Source organism: Lissotriton vulgaris, chromosome 1_2 (genome assembly GCF_964263255.1).
Source record: "Lissotriton vulgaris chromosome 1_2, aLisVul1.2, whole genome shotgun sequence".
Classification (NCBI taxonomy): domain Eukaryota; kingdom Metazoa; phylum Chordata; class Amphibia; order Caudata; family Salamandridae; genus Lissotriton; species Lissotriton vulgaris.
Genome location: NC_141686.1, coordinates 289,097,250 through 289,116,328, shown reverse-complemented (window position 1 = coordinate 289,116,328; position 19,079 = coordinate 289,097,250). Strand labels below are relative to the sequence as shown.

The following is a 19,079-nucleotide window of genomic DNA, read 5'->3' as shown; positions in this document are numbered from 1 at the left end:
GGCAAAATTATAATTTCTCTGGTGACATCTTGTGTCCTCCATCAGCCAAGTGATTTAACAGGGAAATTAAGTCGATGACACAATTGTCTTGTGACTTTGATGCAACAAGAATTTCTAGGCAATACCAGTGTTTCTAAACACTTTTTCAGGATCTGATTAAATATTGAAGGGCTTTCTTTGTACCCTTGAGGAACCGGTTACAACACATAGATACGATTTTCAAATTTGAATGAAAAATGATACTGGCTGTCTGGGTGTAATGAGATGGAGAAAAATGCATGGCATAAATCAATTACAATAAACCATCCTGCATTCCATGGTATTTGATACAGACTATGTTGGGAGGAAATTAAGCCCCAGACGGGTCAAGAACCATCAAACCTATGGGGAAGTTACCTGAGAACCTGCCTGGCAGTCCTTGAAATACAAGCACACTGGGAAAAAAGCCAAGAAAAAACAACTTTTAGTAAGATGATAAATGACGCAGCAAAAAAGAAATCCTTTCTGGAGGATAAAATTATAACATCTAAACGTAGGCACGGGTGGACAATTATTTGTTCCTACAAAGTATTGAAACCTCAAGCTTACCTAACATCTCACTTTAGCTGGCACCTAAAGAAGTCTTACATAAACTACAGGATGGGTCTGCACGTTTCGAAAGATCTACGGCCGTCTTGGAAACAACCCAAACAAATACCTCAGTGTCGCCTGTGCAGCTACCAAAATGAATCCCTAACTCACCTTTTTTGCGTTTGTCCAGCAGTTACGGCTTGGAGGAGATATTACCTAAGACCTATCTTTATTGAACTTCAAATTCGCACTTGCAGGCAAGCCGTTATACGCTGGATGGACGGCTCTTCCATTATCCTGGCCTGCCGAGGAGTGCAATACCTGGCAGAAATTATAAAACTATTACTCAAAGCAGATCAGGAGGGGATCAGAGAGGTCTGAGCAACTGGACATAGTCTTATTTGGAATAAGTTGTGCAACAAAAAGACTAAAAATTAGACCTCCTTAGGACTAAACTTTAACTGTAAATTGGACCTATTCAGAAATGCTGGACTAAATTTCATCTATTGTATTTTTTTATTTTTTTATTTTTATGTGTTGGTAGAATCCTCTCATTGTAATTGATAGGACATAGCATTAATGTAGCATGGTTTTAACTGTGAACGTAATGATATTCAACTGTTTTAGATATTTGTAATGATTTTAATTAATCATACAATAAACTTGAAACTTGAAACTTGATACACGATTACTGCTGGGTTTGGCACTCCCTGACAACAAGGCACCACAATCTTATTTTTTTTTTGCTATATTTCCCGTTAGGTTTCTTAATGCCAATGATAGGTGAATTACAAGGACTACTTATTATTTCCTTTAAAATGCCTTGTTCAATCATTTGTTCTATTTCTGCTATGACACCTGCTTTCAGTTCAGGGCTCATTCTGTATTGCCTTGTGTTTGGGTAGCCAGCACCTTCTTTCACAGTCACTTTTACTGGATCTACATTTGCCATTAACCCTACTTCTTTTCCAGTAAAATCCCACACTTCCGGATTTACTGTTAATTTCAATTTATCTGGTAAGTCATCTTTTGTCATCATTGAATACATTTCATCTACTTCTGTACCTTGCTTTGCTAACATTATTTTGTAAACACCATCTTCATCAGGGGTCTGAATTGCAACACCATCCAGTGTACAATACATTGTGCAGTTCATTTTGCACAGTAAGTCTCTTCCTAACAAGTTTACAGGACTAGAATCGCACACTACAAATTTGTGCATTTCCCTAAAATTGACAATGCATACCTCCATGGGTTCTGTGATTGGAGTTCTAATCTGTCTATTTGAAACACCCACTACTTGGATGGCTTCTCCTGAGAGGGGTAGGTTTGCGATGTCTGCTATACTCACAGTAGAGCAGGAAGCACCAGTATCCAATAAAAAGGTAATGTCTTTTCCTTCTACCTTTCCATCAATATATGTATCTGACTGATCTACCGGTAAGGATGCACCAAGTACGCACTCCTCTTCCTCCCCCCTCCGGCACCGTCATCAAAAGAACAACTGTTCTGCAAGAGAAATTGTGAAGTTAGAGAATTTATCTTACCACTTTCCCCTGGAAATCCGGTGTCCGAACAGAACTTTGCTCTATTCATAACATTTCGCAGAGGGGCAGGTGGTAACTGACTCTGTTGATTACCAACCTTTAGAGGTCGACTCATTATCACCTCATTCTACATCTGTGGATTTAAATTATGATTTGGCCCATTATAAATTTGAATATTTTTACACTCGTTTTTCCAATGCCCCAATTTTCCGCATCCATGACAAGGAAATTTCTTCTTTGCTTCCTCTCTACTCATTTTCCCTTTTGGTCTTCCCCCGCTATTTTAATTCTGTCCATTTCCCTTTGCTTGATCATTAGTCTGACTATTTAATTTAAGCTCTGCCAATTTTACTTGTGCCCACATTACCTTTACTTCTAACTTTTTGCATCTGTTTTTGATTTTATCTCTGCAGTATTTTGCATATTTGAGCACTTCATCTATTGGCTTTCCTTGCCAACACAACATATGGTTTTGAATCATTTGACAAATCTCAGGTCTCAGTCCAGATACAAACCGATACACAAAATGTCCCATACCTTTATCTCCGATATTTTCAAATCCACTATACTGCTTGAACACCTGTAGCAGGTGTTCATAATAAGCATGTACAGTCTCATTTATTTCTTGAGTTGTTCTGTCTATTTTTATCCAATCTGTTTCTTTTGGAGGAACTTTCCCTTTCAAGAAAGTGATCACCTGTGTAAAAGGTTGGAAGCAACCAATAAACAAAGATCCTTAAGTATTGCCCGGCGGTGTCGCCTCTTTAACCCACAAAATATTAATCAATGAAGAGGCAGGCGCTGGAGACTGGAAGGCAGGAAACAAGGGTTTATTCTCTCCGGAGGAGAACACATCAGTTCGGACAGCAAGTATCGTCACGAGGTGCTCCAACCGCATCTCTGAGGCCTGGCCTCTTATACACAAGTTTATTGTTTTATTACGTCAAACACATCTCTGTCATTACTTTGATGTAAGGAAAGACATCCTCGGAAACCCCGCTTCAGGCCCGTTCCCACACACATTTACAGTTGAAGTCCCCACCCCGGTCACAACAGGTGATGATCATCGCGCAGCTGGACATTCCGCCGATTCACGGAATGTATGAGGTCGATCGGATCTCATGGGGTGGGGGCTTTGATCAACTCATGGATCCTTTGATGGGGGATGCTTCCTACTGTACAGGAGGGGGGGAGGCAATAACAGTATCCGCAGGGCCAGGTGGCGGCCTGGGAACGAGTAAGACAAACGGGCACAAAGGAAAGGGGGTTTTATCAAAGGATCCAGGACCATGAAAGGAATGGAGGGAGGTGTCGCGCTGGGAACAGGATGGGGTTCCGAGGCAGAGCTGCGTGGAAGAGGGGTTTATGACCCAAGGTATGTGAGAGCGGGGGCTGTCAGCGTGCGGGGGATGCTTTGCGAGGTCAGGAGAGAGAGAGAGAGATGCGCTGGCTATCAACAATGGGCAGAGAGGCCATGGTACTCAAAATGGGCTCGAAATGGGGGCAAGATGGCGCCGATAATGTTGATGCTGCAGCCTAAGTTTTAACACCTGGTGATATTTCTTCATTACCTCCTCTGAGGGTGCTCCTGTTTTCTCATCTCTTTAGTATTCATCACTAGGCCAATCAACTGTAATTTCACATTCAGTCCACAAATCTGTAGGCACTACTGTGTCAAATAGACCATCTAAGTATTTAAACAAGACTGTCTATACCATTCAACTGGCTTTTCCCGTAATTTCGGGAAATCATTAGTAAATGACAAAATATCTTGTTGGGTCCATGGAACACGCACATATCCTCCTCCTGGTAACTCTCTCATAGGGCATAATCTTTCTATCTTTTTAAATTCTCTGAGTAAATATTCTGATGTTGTCCTATTTGCCATTGCTTCCTCCTTTTTGTTTGTCCACCTTGTTTTCCACCTGTCTAAATCTCCCCATTTCTGTAAAATTGTCATACATTTTTTAATCTGTAATCTTCTTCCAGACATTTTCATATTTTCCTAATCTTTATCAGTAAAGTCTGCTCTGTATAGTTTCTGCAATACCTTCTATCTCCCTATTTCAATTCCCATCTCAGAGGCAAGCTCTGTCAATTTTTCATGGCATTTTTGTACGTTTCTAGTTATGCTCCTGCATAGGAACAACAATTCTTCTTCACTGTATGTATTTAACCTGTCTTTTCCTACATTCCCAGCTATAATTTACTATTCTATTTTTACTTAAAAAATGTCTAAAATCTTTTGGTTGTAGGTTCAGTTTATCTATTCCCTGTGCCCATCTTTCTAATTCTTCTGGCGACACTATTGTGGCACTTTTAGTTCCTGTGGAGATTTCTGATCATATTTCTCTTGAACAACTAGGTGTAACTCTTTTCGGGGTTTCATTTAATCTGTTCTCTTATTGGCAAATCCATTAGAGAAATTACTGATTCACATTCACTTACTTGATAATCAATTATTATATTCTCTTTTCTAGGTTCTATTATAGGAGTGGCCTTAACTGATGGTTTGGGACAACTTCCCTTATCCCCATACAATGGGACAACGGGACCTATAGTCACTGGTATAATCAAAGCTTCAGGGTGTGACTTGGGTTATTTTCTGTATAAATTCATCTCTGTTTCTATTTATTGCTTCTCTTTCTTTTTCCTGGAGTATCCTTTCATTTAATGAGTCATGCATAATCTGAGGAACTAATGGTGTTTCTAAAGTAGGGGCACTTGGAGTAGTTCTACTAGGCCCCTCCTGATATGGCGGAGGATTCTTTGTTAGGATATCTTCCATAAATTCATCTTCTGATTCCCCACAACCTGTAATTGTTAAATGCTTAGTTTTTCCTGTACACTTTCTTCCAGACTCTCTGTCTAACATTAATACCGGCTGCAATCCTTCTGTAACCATTGCTTGTCTCCATTATTTCATCTGATCTTCTCATGACTCACGCATTCGTTTAGGGTAAAATCCTCTATAACTCTTGGTACTTCTAGATTTGTCTTGTTCAAATGCCTCTGTTTCCCATTCTTCTAAAGCTTCATACTGTGTTAGTCTAGGTCTTGGCTCTAATTCATTCATCCTCGTCCTCAAATCCTGAAGAATTCTCCCATTGAATGTACCACTTTCTGGGAAAGCTAGTATTCCGTCACTCTTTGTATACTCAAACCAATTTTCTAACCACACACAGGTATGGTAAATAAATGAGGCAGGAGTTTTAGGTGATGGGATAAGAATTCCTTCTCTAGTGTTAATGGTTTTATCTTTCTTGAAATAATTTTTAATTCATTACATAAGTGACATTTTTATTTTCTCTCCATACATCTTAGGAGAAGATCCTCTTATGTATTCTTCTCTTGCAAAGCCTAAATATCTACTATCTGGGCAATTCCCTATAAATGTTGGATCGTATTTCTACATACAATCTCCACTGTCTAGAATTATTACAGCTTCTATTTTTCAAACCAATTAGTCCTTTTGTTTATCCTCAGGTTTCTCCAATCCTGTTGCAGCTTTTATTCCTTTATCAAATCAGACTCAATTTCACAAAATTCGCTTAGCCAATACTCACGTGGCTCTATTGTGATGTCAGTATCACACCACTCTAATGATCCCTCCTTTACAAAACCTCCAAAAATCACACACCCGCTGTTTCAACCAATCCCAGCGTGGCACTCTGTGATTGTCAGTACAACTCCGGCAGAAGACCCTCCCTTCACAAGGTAATATAAAAAACGTATTTTCTATAAACTTTTCACCAAAATTTCCATTAATAATAACATAAAAACATTTGCTACTCTGTCTGTTTTATTAAATTAAAGAATGGTTGATTTCTTTTACTACGAGTAAAACCTTCCGCTTACTCTAAATACAATGCGAGTAAAAACTTCCACTTACCCTTCATTCACTGCAAGTAAAACCTTACGCTTACTCTTCACCTAAAGCTCAAAAGAACCTGCTACTCCTTTAGTGTTACCCTTTCCAGGTGATATAACTCCAAAGTTTCACCAAGAAACTCTTTGCTAACAATCTCTCTCGCTTATTCACAAAACATAATTACTGTTTAAAACAGACCAGCAACCTCACTGCAGTATGGCTTCCATTTACCACCCCCTATACACTTCCCGGGAACTTCCAGACAACATGAAACAATATACAAACCGGTTTGTTATAACACAAATTGATAACCAATAATCATTAAACTACTCACTAAAAAACACTACCAGCAAACTGATCCAGTGGGTTACCAACCTGCGCAAAACTATAACAATATAATCATCAGGGCCCATAAACACACTTACTCATATAGGCTGGTCAACACCGCTGGGGGTACATTTTTATAAGGGCTTGAAACAGATCGTGTCCTTATCATATCTCTAATCTATCACTGACCCCATGCCCTTTCTTTACTTAATGGATCCTAAGTTTCTAGGATTGTCCAAGGATTTATCAAGCCACAGGCCCTGGAATGTACCATTGCCCCTACTTCCTCCCTATGTGAAGACCTTTCCTGCTTCTTTCAAGATAAAATCCAAACTATTTATTCGGCATTCAGCCCTACAATTAATCCTCCTCCGCCCCCACCTACCATCATGAAACAGTTACTTGGTGTGGATTTGACCGGTTCTGTCCTGAAAAAACCTGTCCCTAAAACATCTTGCTAAAGTTAAATCTGGATCGCAAACTGATCCGTGTCCAGCCAAGTTTATTACCTTTCTTGCCCCACTCTTGAACCTCCCTTGAACACTTCTCTAAATACTGCCACCTATCAATCTATCTGGAAAACCGCTTTAATACAGCCCATTCAAAAAAAGCAAACGTTGACACGATTGAAACAAAAAATTACAGGCCAATCTCCCTCCTGCCAGCTCCTGCCAAGATATTGGAAAAGGAAGTGCAGAAACAACTCTCAGCATACCTTGAATTGAAAAATCTGCTACGTGATTCTCAGTCTGGATGTAGAGCTGGCTACAGCACAGAGACAGCCCTACTGGAAGTGGCAGAAACAATACGAGAAACCCTGGATCCTGGCAAATACTCTATGCTGGTGCTTTTAGACTTGTCCGCAGCATTTGACACTGTATCACACCAGAATCTTCTGGAGAGGCTAAAGCAGTTGGGTGTAGGGAACATTGTTCTAACTTTGTTCCGTTCCTTTCTTGAGGGCCAATCTCAGAAAATCTATCTATGTCCTTACGTATCCACTTCCCACCCACTTATCTGTGGAGTTGCCCAGGGCTCGGCCCTTAGCCCAACCCTTTTTAATGTTTACCCCTCCCCTCTTGCCTCAATCATTGAGCTTCATGGTGTCAAGGTGGTCTCCTACGCTGACGACACCCAGCTAGTGTTCTTTTTCAGAGACCACTCTGAGGCTACGTTTACTAACTTTACTTATGTCTACTTAACATCTCATCTTGGATGACAGACAACTGTTTAAAGTTAAACACGGATAAAACAGAAGTTCTATTTTTTAACCAGCCATCACCCCCTAAAGCTGAACTATGGTGGGCCTCGGAACTGAATCCCCCTCCTAGGCCAGTCTCGTCTGCGAGAATCTTAGGATTCAAATTTGACTCCGCCCTCTCAGGGAAGGCCCAGTTAGGCCAATTATCTTCATCATGCTTCTGGAAGCTGAAAGCACTGAGGAGATTTTTACATCCCTTACCCATGGACTGCAGGAAAACGGTGGTACCTGCACTAATTACTTCTCAACTAGACTATACCAACAGTCTGTACTCGGGTCTACCTGATTACCTTATCAAAAAGCTACAGGTTATTAAAATGCTGCAGCCAGGCTTATCAGGAATGTACCTCTCCGCCACCATATCTCCCCACATCTCCGCAGCTTACATTGGCTGCCTATAAAAAAGAGGATCCAGTTTAAGGCTCTGATCTTGGCCTACCGGTCCACCACTGGTCCAAAATATTTAAAACTAAGATCACCCAAATATATCCAAAATAGGACACTGAGATCGAATAACCAGAGACTCCTTTCCAATCCACATTTAAAAAAAGCTAGACTGGGCGGTCGGTCTTTTTCTATCATTACCGACTCTCTCTGGAACTCCATGCTGGAGCATCTTTGAAAGGCCAACTCAGTAACAATATTTAGAAAGAATCCAAAGACTTGGCTCTTTAGTTCACCCTAGAGCCTTTTTCCACTTCTGCTTACTCACCCAGATATCTTCCCCACACTACTCACTGTCAGCGCCGGGACACCTCGGTTAGAGGTAGCTGGTGTGCTTTACAAAATGCAAGAAAAATAATTTTAGTTGAGAAGTAATTGATGATATGACATAGGTTCATTTACCCTTTATCCTATTTAAATAATCAGAGACTTAAGAAAGTTTAAAAATATTTATCTATTTAATCATATGCGCAAAACAAATTATAGTGCCAACTCCACCTTAATCCCAGGAAGTAAGATCATTATATTCTTTTTTTAGTATTCTATTAAATGAGATTTCACAACAAGTACCTCAGGAAAGGAGAGGATAGAGAGAGAAAAGTGCAATGACACAAACACAGATTGTTTTCACCTAGGATGGTGCGAAAATCAGACCCCTCTGGCCAAGAGTTTATGGGTCTCTTATAAGTTCAGGTAACAAGGACTTCAGGACAGGTTGAGGACAGGATAGATGACCTCTCTGGATTCAACGCCTGCTTCTCTCCCCTCTCTGACACTAATTTCCCTCTCGATTCTTCCACGATTGTCTCCTAATTCTATTACCTCCTTGATTCTTCCGCGATCTTCTTCTAATTCTATTTTGCTCTGGAATTCTAAGTCTGCTTCTTCGAGTATTTGAACAGCATTCGGACAGCATCTCAGTCTCTCAGCATTCTGACTGCAACTGCAGTAACTAATCGAACTAACTACCCCAATTATACTTTCTTAATAGCATGTACCACTCCTAAATGTTTCAACTTCATGAAACTCTTATTTTGGATTGGACGACCTGAGGGAATGATCATCACACCATGCTAACTTATAATAACTTTCTTTAGTTCATTGTTTTAAGTTCTCGCCCATTAATTTTGCTCTCCCATGCTTTATTTCCCACCCGTATTTGCTAATTTTATCAACAACAATGTACACATTTCAGGCGCTAGAGGGCGCGCTAGCTGAATGGCCGCACCTTAGTGAGGCTCCAGCAGCCTGGCATTCTTATCCTACGATAATCCTCTCAAATCTGCTCCCACCCGCCTGAAAACCCTCACGGAGGAGCGACAGGTGACACTGCACACTCGGTGCAAGTTTGGGAACTCTGCAGCCTGTGATTGCGGAGATAGCGCCGATTGAAAAGGCAGCGGAGGTTGCGTCCTGACTGAGTGCAGAGCGGCGGCGGCTACGGAAAGCACGCGAGCCCGGGGATCACCACGAGGCGCGCAGGCCGGCAGGATATCGGCGGGCAGCGTTACTCGTCCCGACGGCGGGGACGGCCGCTGGCTGACATCGGAGGGGGCACCGGTAAGAGGCGCAGTGCGGGCGCGGATAAGGAATCCTGTGAGGGCGCGTGAGCGCCGCTAAAGCTGCTATACCCCGGTGGCCTCTGCACTTCAATTTCGTCAGGCGCGGGCGCATGGCGCCGCAATCGGCCTGCTGCTGCCCCCAAATGAGAGACATCTGAGCCCTGACCTGCCTGTGCTCCGTATGCGAACAGTTTGACCAAGATCCCTGCCGTGGCTGTTATTCCGGACCTGCGCTGCGGAGGCGGGCACACCCGGTGCTCCGGTTATGGGCCTCAAGGGCTACCTCTTGCCCTGTACTAGAGGGCGGCGGCACGCTTAACTCGAGTGCCTGGAACCCTGTGCACACTATCGGCCCTGGCCCACGCTTGGCTGCCCCTCGGACCTCCGCACTGACCTGCTGCCGACTCTACACCTGTACCAGTGGGGCACGTGGGGAGTGTTGAACCTACTGTACAACGCCATAGCAACAGTGGGTGGGCTTCTTCACCTCGCATCCCTCCAGCCACGGTGTGCGTCACGTTGAAGCGCGCCCCTTCTCCTTGCCACCATGGGGAAACCGGATAACAAACAACCCAAGCTGCAGTTTGAGCCTGCGACGCAAAAGAAAGGGACTAGGCACACGGGCGACAGTGGGCAGCCTAGGAGTCCGGCAGCGCAGGTTTCCACATCGGCCCACGTAGCCCCTGACATTACCACGATGCTGCAGGAGATGCGCCAGGGCTTTGCCACTGTGGTGGACAAGGTGGATAGGTTATCCGCTAGAATGGATGGCATAGTCCAGAAAATGGATGCTCATGAAGAGCGCCTTACGGAGGTGGAGCGCCGAATATCCGAAAATGACGACGCCACAGCGGCACATACTTCACGACTTTCCAGAATGGATAACGTATTGCGGGTGATTGCCGCCAAAAATGAGGAGTTGGAAGCGAGGAGTCGACGGAACAACATACGCGTCACGGGCATTCCAGAATCGACCAACACGGGGAAGATGGAGCTCTACATTGAAAAGCTACTTACAGCGGCAGTCGGAGCGGAAGCTCTCTCGAACCAGTTTATTGTGGAGCGCGCTCACCATTCGCTTGGTCCCCAACCCAAGCCTGGCGCCCCACCGCGGCCCATTATTGCGCGCCTGCTCAACTATCGTGATCGAGATGCAGCGCTGCGAGCGGCCCGGGCGAACCAGAACCTCACTTACGATGGAGTGCCCTTCTCTATATATCCTGATTTTACCCCGGTGGTTCAAGAACAGCGACGGAAGTTCCTTACTGTAAAGAGAAAACTTTGAGACCTGAACATTGACTATGCCCTTTTGTACCCGGCCAAACTGCGAGTAACCCACCAAGGCACGCAACATTTCTTTCTCAATCCCCAACAAGTTGAAGACTACATTAAAACTTTGCCTAAACGTGGTAGGCGACCTGCAGATGCTGAAGGCCTACGTGACTCTGGTCCTGAATGAATGATCAATGACCTTGTACTGTTTTGAGTTCCTGATCGGCTGGATTCTCATCGCTGTCTTACTACGTGGCGAAGGATATCATGGTGTGCAGTGGTTAAAACTGGCCCCTGGGGTACTATGGACGGGTGCTGGACTGCAGGTGGTAATGTATGCCAGGTCCCCACCCCCCCTACTCCCTCTCCCTTCCGGACAGAGACGCTAAGGGAGGACCTGCACGGAGCGGGAGGACTGGGGGTGGTAGGAAGTGCACCTCTGATGGCCCCTATTGGGTGTACCCCAAGGTCCTTGACTTTTGCTCTTTTGGTGTTCAACTGTTTTGGTTACTGTGTGGGTGGGGGGTGGGCGTGGGATGCTGGCGAGTTGGGGACGCTTCAGTGGGAGGGGGGTGGCGGGCGAGAGACTTTGCATGGTAAGAATACAACTGACACAGAGCGGTTTACCTTTGCGGCGCAAGATGGATGGGGAATCCAAGGTTGGCTGTTAGACGCTACTGGTAGTTTTGCATGCTTAGTCCTTTTGCTGGGATTCATTGAAGAGGGGAGGGAGGGGGGTCGTTTGGGTAGATCTGTTTACGTTTGGCTCACATCATGTGAACTAGGTATTAGAGAATCGTTTCTGCGTCTTTGTAAGTGGTGGGAGAGGGACCACTTTGGGACACTTGTTTGGTTTTGGTTCATATCATGTGCACTAGTTCTTGTAGGAATGCTTCAATGTCACGTTGGGAGGCAGCTGGCTGGTGGCCGGGAGAGAGATGGGTCTATTTTCAGATATGGTCAATATGTGTTGCTACCACGCGGTACTGGTCTCGGGGGAGGTGCTCCTGAGAGGCGGCTCCCGTCCCCCCTGGGGGTTGCAGAATGGGCGAGACTTAGGTTGACTATGCACCTTACTGATTATTCTTACGCCTTGGTGGATGTCTTGATTTCTGGTATTTGTATTCAATTGCACCCATGGGGGACACACACCTGAATGTGATCACGTAGAACGTGAGAGGGCTGGGAGACCATAGAAAGAGGAGACAGATACTGCTACAGGAAACGCATTTTGCGTCTAATAGACCACACTCCTTTGGCAGCAGATGGGCCTCGTGCACTGCATTCTCCTCCTATTCCTCTTATGCACGTGGTACAGCTATTCTAATCAAAAGGAATACGCCCTTCTATTTAACTGGCTCGAGAACAGACCCACAGGGGAGGTATTGCTTGATATGGGGCAGACTAGGACGTATGACAGTGACCCTCGCCTGCTGTTACGGACCTAACGTAGATGATCCGCAATACTTCACCGCCTTGTGGGCAGCAATAGTTGAGACGGGGTCACAACACATCATTTGGGGGGGAGATTTCAATGTATCCTTGAACCCTGCCTTGGACAGATCACACCCGCCCCACATCACTACACTAATGGGAGGGAGATCCTACGTGCGACTATTGAAGACAACCATCTCATAGATGCATGGCGCTCTCACTGTGGGACGAAGGGGGAAGGTACTCACTTCACCGCTCAGGCGAAATCATGGGCTAGACTTGACTACATACTCCTAACAACCCACCTCTACACGTCACTGATACACGCAACGCACCTCCCCAGAACATATTCTGACCACTCTCCGGTTCTTATTACATTGAAAGGGGCTGAATTGGGCCCCCCCGTCACGGCATGGCGCATGCAACCCTCAATGCTATTAGATGTGGAGTTCCAGGAGGAGCTTAGAGAGGAATGTCTAGACTTCTTTAAACGCAATAAGGACTCGGTACGAGATGTTGAGACTATATGGGATGCATTTAAAGTCACGCTTAGAGGCTTCTGCATTTCGAAGGGCTCGGGGGTACTCAAGAGCATACTGAATAGATTGAGGGCCCTGGAAACAGATCTCGGGCGAGCGGAAGAAGTCCTCCGAGCAAACCCAGATGGCAACATCCTGGCTGAGATACGGGAAAAGATATCGGAATATACAGATGAGGCTGCCCGAGAAGTGAAGTTCAGACACAAACACTGGGTGGCACGCCGGTATGGGGAGGGCGAGAGGCCTGGGAAGGCTCTGGCTACTACAGTTAAACTTATGCGCTCGCCCACTGTTATACTTGAGTTAGAGACTGCTGAAGGGCTGCTGCTCAGGGACACCACACAAGTACTGAATGAATTTGTACGACATTATAGTGCACTTTACACCTCGACCAGAACAGAGGAACTGACACTAGACGATTATCTGGAGGACGTGTCGTCGGGATGGCTGAGCGATTCCCAGAGGGCATTTTTAGGTGCCCCATTTGAACTTGATGAAGTCAGGGAAGCCATCATGCACATGAAGTCAGGCAAGGCCACTGGGCTAGATGGCATCCCCATTGAATTTTATAAGACATATATAGACTTCATGGCGCCGGTCCTGCGTGAAGTGTATGAAGATGCATTGGAGGTTGGTCACCTCCCCGCCTCCATGAGAACTGCTCTCATCACGTCCCTGCTTAAGCCTGGGAAGCACGCTTTACACTGCGATTCCTATAGACCCCTATCATTGCTAACTTGTGACGTGAAGATCCTTGCTAAACTAATCGCGGCGCGCATTAGTCTCCTCCTACCAGACCTTATACTTCCTGATCAGGCTGGGTTTGTCCCGGGCAGAGCGACATCACACAACCTTCGCACCTTCTTTTCAGTATATGATTCTGTCCATGAGGACTTGCCAATGGCAGCCATCTTCTTGGACGCCACTAAGGCGTTTGACTCGCTCGAGTGGGATTATGTATTCCGTGTGCTTGAACGTATGGGCTTCCCTATTATTTTCATCTCCTGGATCAGATTGCTGTATACACGTCCTGTAGCCAGAGTACTTATTAACGGGCAGCTATCCCCAGAATTCCCTGTCTCCAGGGGAACTAGGCAGGGTTGCCCTCTATCCCCGCTTCTGTTTGCCATAGCCACGGAACCCCTCGCGGCTAAACTACGTCAACATCATCGGGATCGTGCATTGCGGTGCTTCCAAAGGCAGATCCTCATTTCCATGTATGCAGATGATATTACACTCTATATTCGCCACCCGGGTGAGAATCTACACCCCATACTCAGAGAGTTCATCCGGTTTGGGGCCCTCTCTGGAGTGCAGATTAACTGGAACAAGTCATGCATCTTTCCACTTACTGCCTCGACACGTAAAATTCCATTGGAATATCCACTTACCTGGTGCGAGGGGGATTTCAAATACCTGGGTATACATATAGAAAAAGATAGGGAGGCGCTTATTCGTGCCAATTACGGCACTGTGATGGATAAAATCAGTGATAACATTTCCCGGTGGATCACCCTTCCCCTGTCCTTGGCCGGGAGGGCCTCACTAGTTAAGATGGTGATCCTCCCTCAACTTCTGTATTTATTCCTGAATATACCATTTCATCCCGGAGCATATTTTTTTAAGCTGCTGCGCTCGGAATTGCTCAGGCTGGTCTGGGGTGGGAAAACACCCAGGCTTAAATGGGAGGTCCTTACCAGGCCCTACTCGCAGGCTGGTTTTGGGGTTCCCGATTTCGAGCTCTATTACCGAGCTGCCCAGGCCCACTTCGCTTATTTCTGGATACGGCAACCCAGATACATGCCCCAGCTGGCGGCTGAACACTGGCTATCGCACCCGACACTGATCGAAGGAGCGCTTTACTCCCCAGTAGAGGGTAGAGACAAAACCCCGAATACGGTCCTCAGTACAGTGACGGCATGGAATCATATTAGCTCGAAATTGCCGCTACTACAGGAGGCTGGCTTTCAGAGGTTATTGACAAAAATCCATGTCCAAACATGGGCAGATCTGTACAGAGACCGCACTTTCCGTACCAAAGACCAACTCTATGAAGGAATACACCCGACGCCACTAGAGGTCTTTTACTATATAAGACTCTGACATGGTTTGCAGGTAAATACACCGGATTTCCCACACGAACCTCCTGTACTACTCCCTTTACAACACATACCTCAACTCGATAACCCCAACAAGCTTGTGTCCACGCTATATAGCTCGATACGAGTCAATGTGGAATACGCTGAGTTGCCTGCTAGGGAGAGGTGGGACCGGGAACTGGCCATACCCCTTACTGATAAACAATGGACATTTTGCCTACAGCAAACTGAACGCATTTCATCCAGCAGTAGATACAGGATCATTCACTATAAATTCCTTCACAGATTATACTATACACCTGCACGTATGCACAGATTCCAGCTGAGGGCTACTGACACTTGTGACAGATGCGGGGCTCCGGGGGCGGATTTCCTGCACCTTGCATGGGGGTGTGATCAGGTATACCACTATTGGGATCAGGTCTTTCAGGCACTCTCCAAGATGATAAATATGGCGGTGGAGCCGTCCCCGGTGTTGGCCCTGCTGGGCTATGTCGAACCACTCCAGGCAGCCCACGGCAAATATGTGGCGATGGCCCTGCTCTTAGCCAAGCGTAGAGTGACCTGCAGGTGGGGAAGAGGAAGGGTGCCTAAATTCAAGGAGTGGATGCGGGACATGGTGTACTGCCAAGAACAATTACATACATACTCGGAACTGTTGCCTCCCACCTCCAGGCCCAGTGACATATGGGCCCCATTGCACTGCTATTTGATAACGGAATCTCCGTTGGCTGACGATGATTAAGGTTTGATGGCAGAGTCGTTGATTTTCTGTTCACTGAACGTGGGGGGATGTGGGGATGTATCAAACTGCTGCGAGTTCCGTTACTGCTGTCATAGTCCCCCCCCCTCGCCCCGTACCCCCTACCGATGGACCCCTTCGACTCCCCACTTGCTGCACTACCTCAGTGGGTGGCGATGTGCTGCTGACTGCCCTCTGCCTTGGCCTTGGGGGTTCCGCTGGTCGGCACATGAGACATGATGACTTAGCACGACCTACTTGTGACCTTCATTCCATGTACTGCACGGTATCATTTTGCTTCACCTCTTCTCTCTCTTGTTTCATGCAAACTGTAGATGTAATTCTGCCATCCGGCTGGCGCCTATGCCTCTCCCTCTATGTGACTGGGTTATCGCACATGTTTAACTTTCTTTAAAAATGTGAAAAATGTAAGACGAATTGATATGCTTATAATGCGTTTGTGCTTGTCAATGTGTAGATGTGCTATCTATGCGGAAATGCTTAAGCTGCTTTTTGATTGGCTTTATTTCTCCTGCTGATTTACACCGATAGCGGCCGGCCTCCGGGTTGTGGGCATCGCGCTGTGTATCCTGGACAGTACTCAATAAACGTCTTGCACCAAAAAAAAAAAAAAAAAAACAATGTACATATTTCACAGTTGTGCATTGAATCTTCAGGATGTTCAGCTACTACCCAGGACATGTACTGAGACTGTCCTTGGACGAATTTCAAGACGTGCCGTCACTGTTTCGCACTTGTCATCTATGAGTATGTGGGAGAAACCATGTGGGTGGCGGACTTTAGCACTGTCCAGAGGCCCAAATACAAAATAACAGAGAGGTCAAAAGAAAAAGTATTATTTATTTTCAAAATAAAATGATTTCATTGTATACCACCTATCTCTACTCTAATCCGATTTACTTATAAAGACTCTTCATGCATTAGCATACAACTCATTTTAGTTGTCAGGAAAGCAGAAGCTTAGCACGTGAGTTTCCAAGCGGCCATTATAGATGATATTGCGCAGAAGCAGAATTCTCCTTCCATGCGTTAAGACGTCATTCTGCGTAAATGCAGTTGATGCATGCGCAATACAGTTTTGCGTGTTAAAGCCATCTTTAATCACACTCAGGTTACTTGTTAGTAAAACACATAGGCAAGTTTCCTCTATCTAGAGATATATGGAAAGTGGTGCATATTAGCATCAAATACATTTTTAGTATTTCGTTACGGGTTTATATGAGAGGATTGCGTCTGAGCAAGCCTCTTTTATACAAGTACTTGCTCCATCACAGGGAGGAGGAGCCAAAGTGCCAACTGAGCAAAAGTGCAGCATTTAAAATATTCAAAATATACCACCCCACCAACTTACAGACTAAAAACTTTAAAAAAGGATTAGCTACAATTGATTGTAGGAAGCATAACTCAGTGCTTGTACACTAAACACGCTAGGTGGACGTGGTGACTTCCATCAACAGTGTGGAAGCTGCCTAAATTGGAATATTCTGGCAGACAATCCCACCATACAGCTAAAGGGTGCTAGATTTCCAGTATCCACATTACAAATGTCCTCCCAGTGAGCAATAGACTCCTGCTTGGCTTTCTGTGATGTGGTGGTCTTCAACACTCTGGTTCACCAGCCTTCACTTGCAAATCAGGCCCTACAACTATTTTGTGACCTATATTTCCTCTCTCCTCCCTTCTCTCTCTCTCTCTCTCTCTCTCTCTCTCTCTCTCTCTCTCTCTCTCTCTCTCTCTCTCTCTCTCTCTCTCTCTCTCTCTCTCTCTCTATCACTGTCCTTCTTTATTCTTTGCCATGACATGTTTTTCATCTTTTTGATTTTTCCAGGAAGTTCATCCCCAAAACTTGACTTGGTGGTTTGGATCTGCGCTGTCGTCTGCAGATCCCAGGGCGATCGGCCTCAGCTTAGCAAGGTAAGTGCATGTACCTCTGCCATGCTTTGAAGATGGATCTTAATTTCGTAGTTGGAATCACTATTCATGGGTATCAATTAGGGTTACCAGATTTATCAGCTGCTACCCATGCCTTGCCCTCTGGTACCACTGGCACGCCTCCACTTTACCTAATTTCAAGACAGTGAAAGCAGGGCAGGGAACATAAAGTAAAGAAGACTCTAAGGACCATGTTTACTTCTAGTGTTTTCACTCCTTTCTCCTCAATCCTGAGAAGTAATTGTAAGCCATTTTAGCTGCTGAGCAAGGGGCATGATTTTAACTCTGTGATGTCACTGGTGGTCAACGGGTGCTCGATGTCACATCCGCTACCCCTTGCATTTTGTTGAGTAGATGTTTTTGTTAGTAAGCAAAGAAAAGTCTCAAATGTTTGTTATTTGGAACTTTAATTGGAACTCTAGAAATGTTTGCAAGAATAGTCAGAACTGGCCCAGGATTGTCGTGGGCAGAGGGATTTTGAGTCCTGGAACAGGTTCATTTGATATGCTGATAGCAAAGCGCTCAATACTTGACTGTAAATTCCATAAACGTTTAATGAACCCACACTGTTGCCTTGAAGCCTGAACTTATGTTGTAGGCAGTGTTTTTTGTGTACACTAACTCTGTTAAGGGTAAAGCCATTTATAACGCACATGAATTCCCAAAGGGGTATCTCGGTGCAGCCAGGCAGCCAATCAGCATAGCATGACCAGCTCAGAACAAAGCTGTCTTCAGTAGTTTCCTGAAGAACAATGGCCCATACAGGTCCTGATATAGAGTGGAACTATGATTCCATTTTAGATTGGTCCCATCTACTTTTTACTGTCTCTTGTTTGCCCTGGTTAGGTGCTCCGCATATTTTTATGTGCCAGTAGTAACCATATCTGACATTCATTTTATTCTTACATATTCAATCATGAGATATTTCAACACGAGTTCCATGGAATGTAAAAACATCTCAGAGCAGAGCAGGTTCCTGTGCAGATCAGACATGCTATGAATTAATTTGAGTGCGAGTCATCTACTTTTTGAACATCTGGGTATACCCCATCTATGTTGCTTGACCATTAAATTGACCATTATGTCGCCCCAATATATATTGACACGACAACTACATCATGGGTCTTCACATCAATGACAACTACATCACAGAGGTATGTTGAGCAACATATTTCTGGATATATGCTATTAATAAAAATTAGATTAAATTAACATTAAATTAATTGTATTATTTTGGATGGCAGGGATACCAACAAAAATCCCATTAACTTACTACCCCAGACTGGATCCCCTCCAGTGGGGTTTTCTGTGCCATTGGGGCTGCCTGGCTTTGTAATACGGGGCCCAGTGCCTGCCTGTGGAGTTTGCCGGCCAGCAGCGGTGGGCCAGAACCTGCAGCCTCTCAGCCCGGACGGGGCCTGTGTGGTGTTCTGCCCACCGGTGAGCTGGACAGTTGGG

At 45.1% G+C, this 19,079-nt stretch overlaps 1 protein-coding gene across 1 annotated transcript in view; it reads left to right on the top strand.

The window, feature by feature from the left end:
- The window catches only part of LOC147736519 (carnosine synthase 1-like), a 308,759-nt gene that overhangs the window by 87,668 nt on the left and 202,012 nt on the right, over positions 1–19,079 (top strand). Inside the window, exon 3 of the mRNA XM_086952636.1 lies at positions 17,518–17,603. Within this exon, the coding sequence (XP_086808762.1) occupies positions 17,518–17,603 (86 nt within the window). The remainder of the gene's footprint in view (positions 1–17,517; positions 17,604–19,079) is intronic.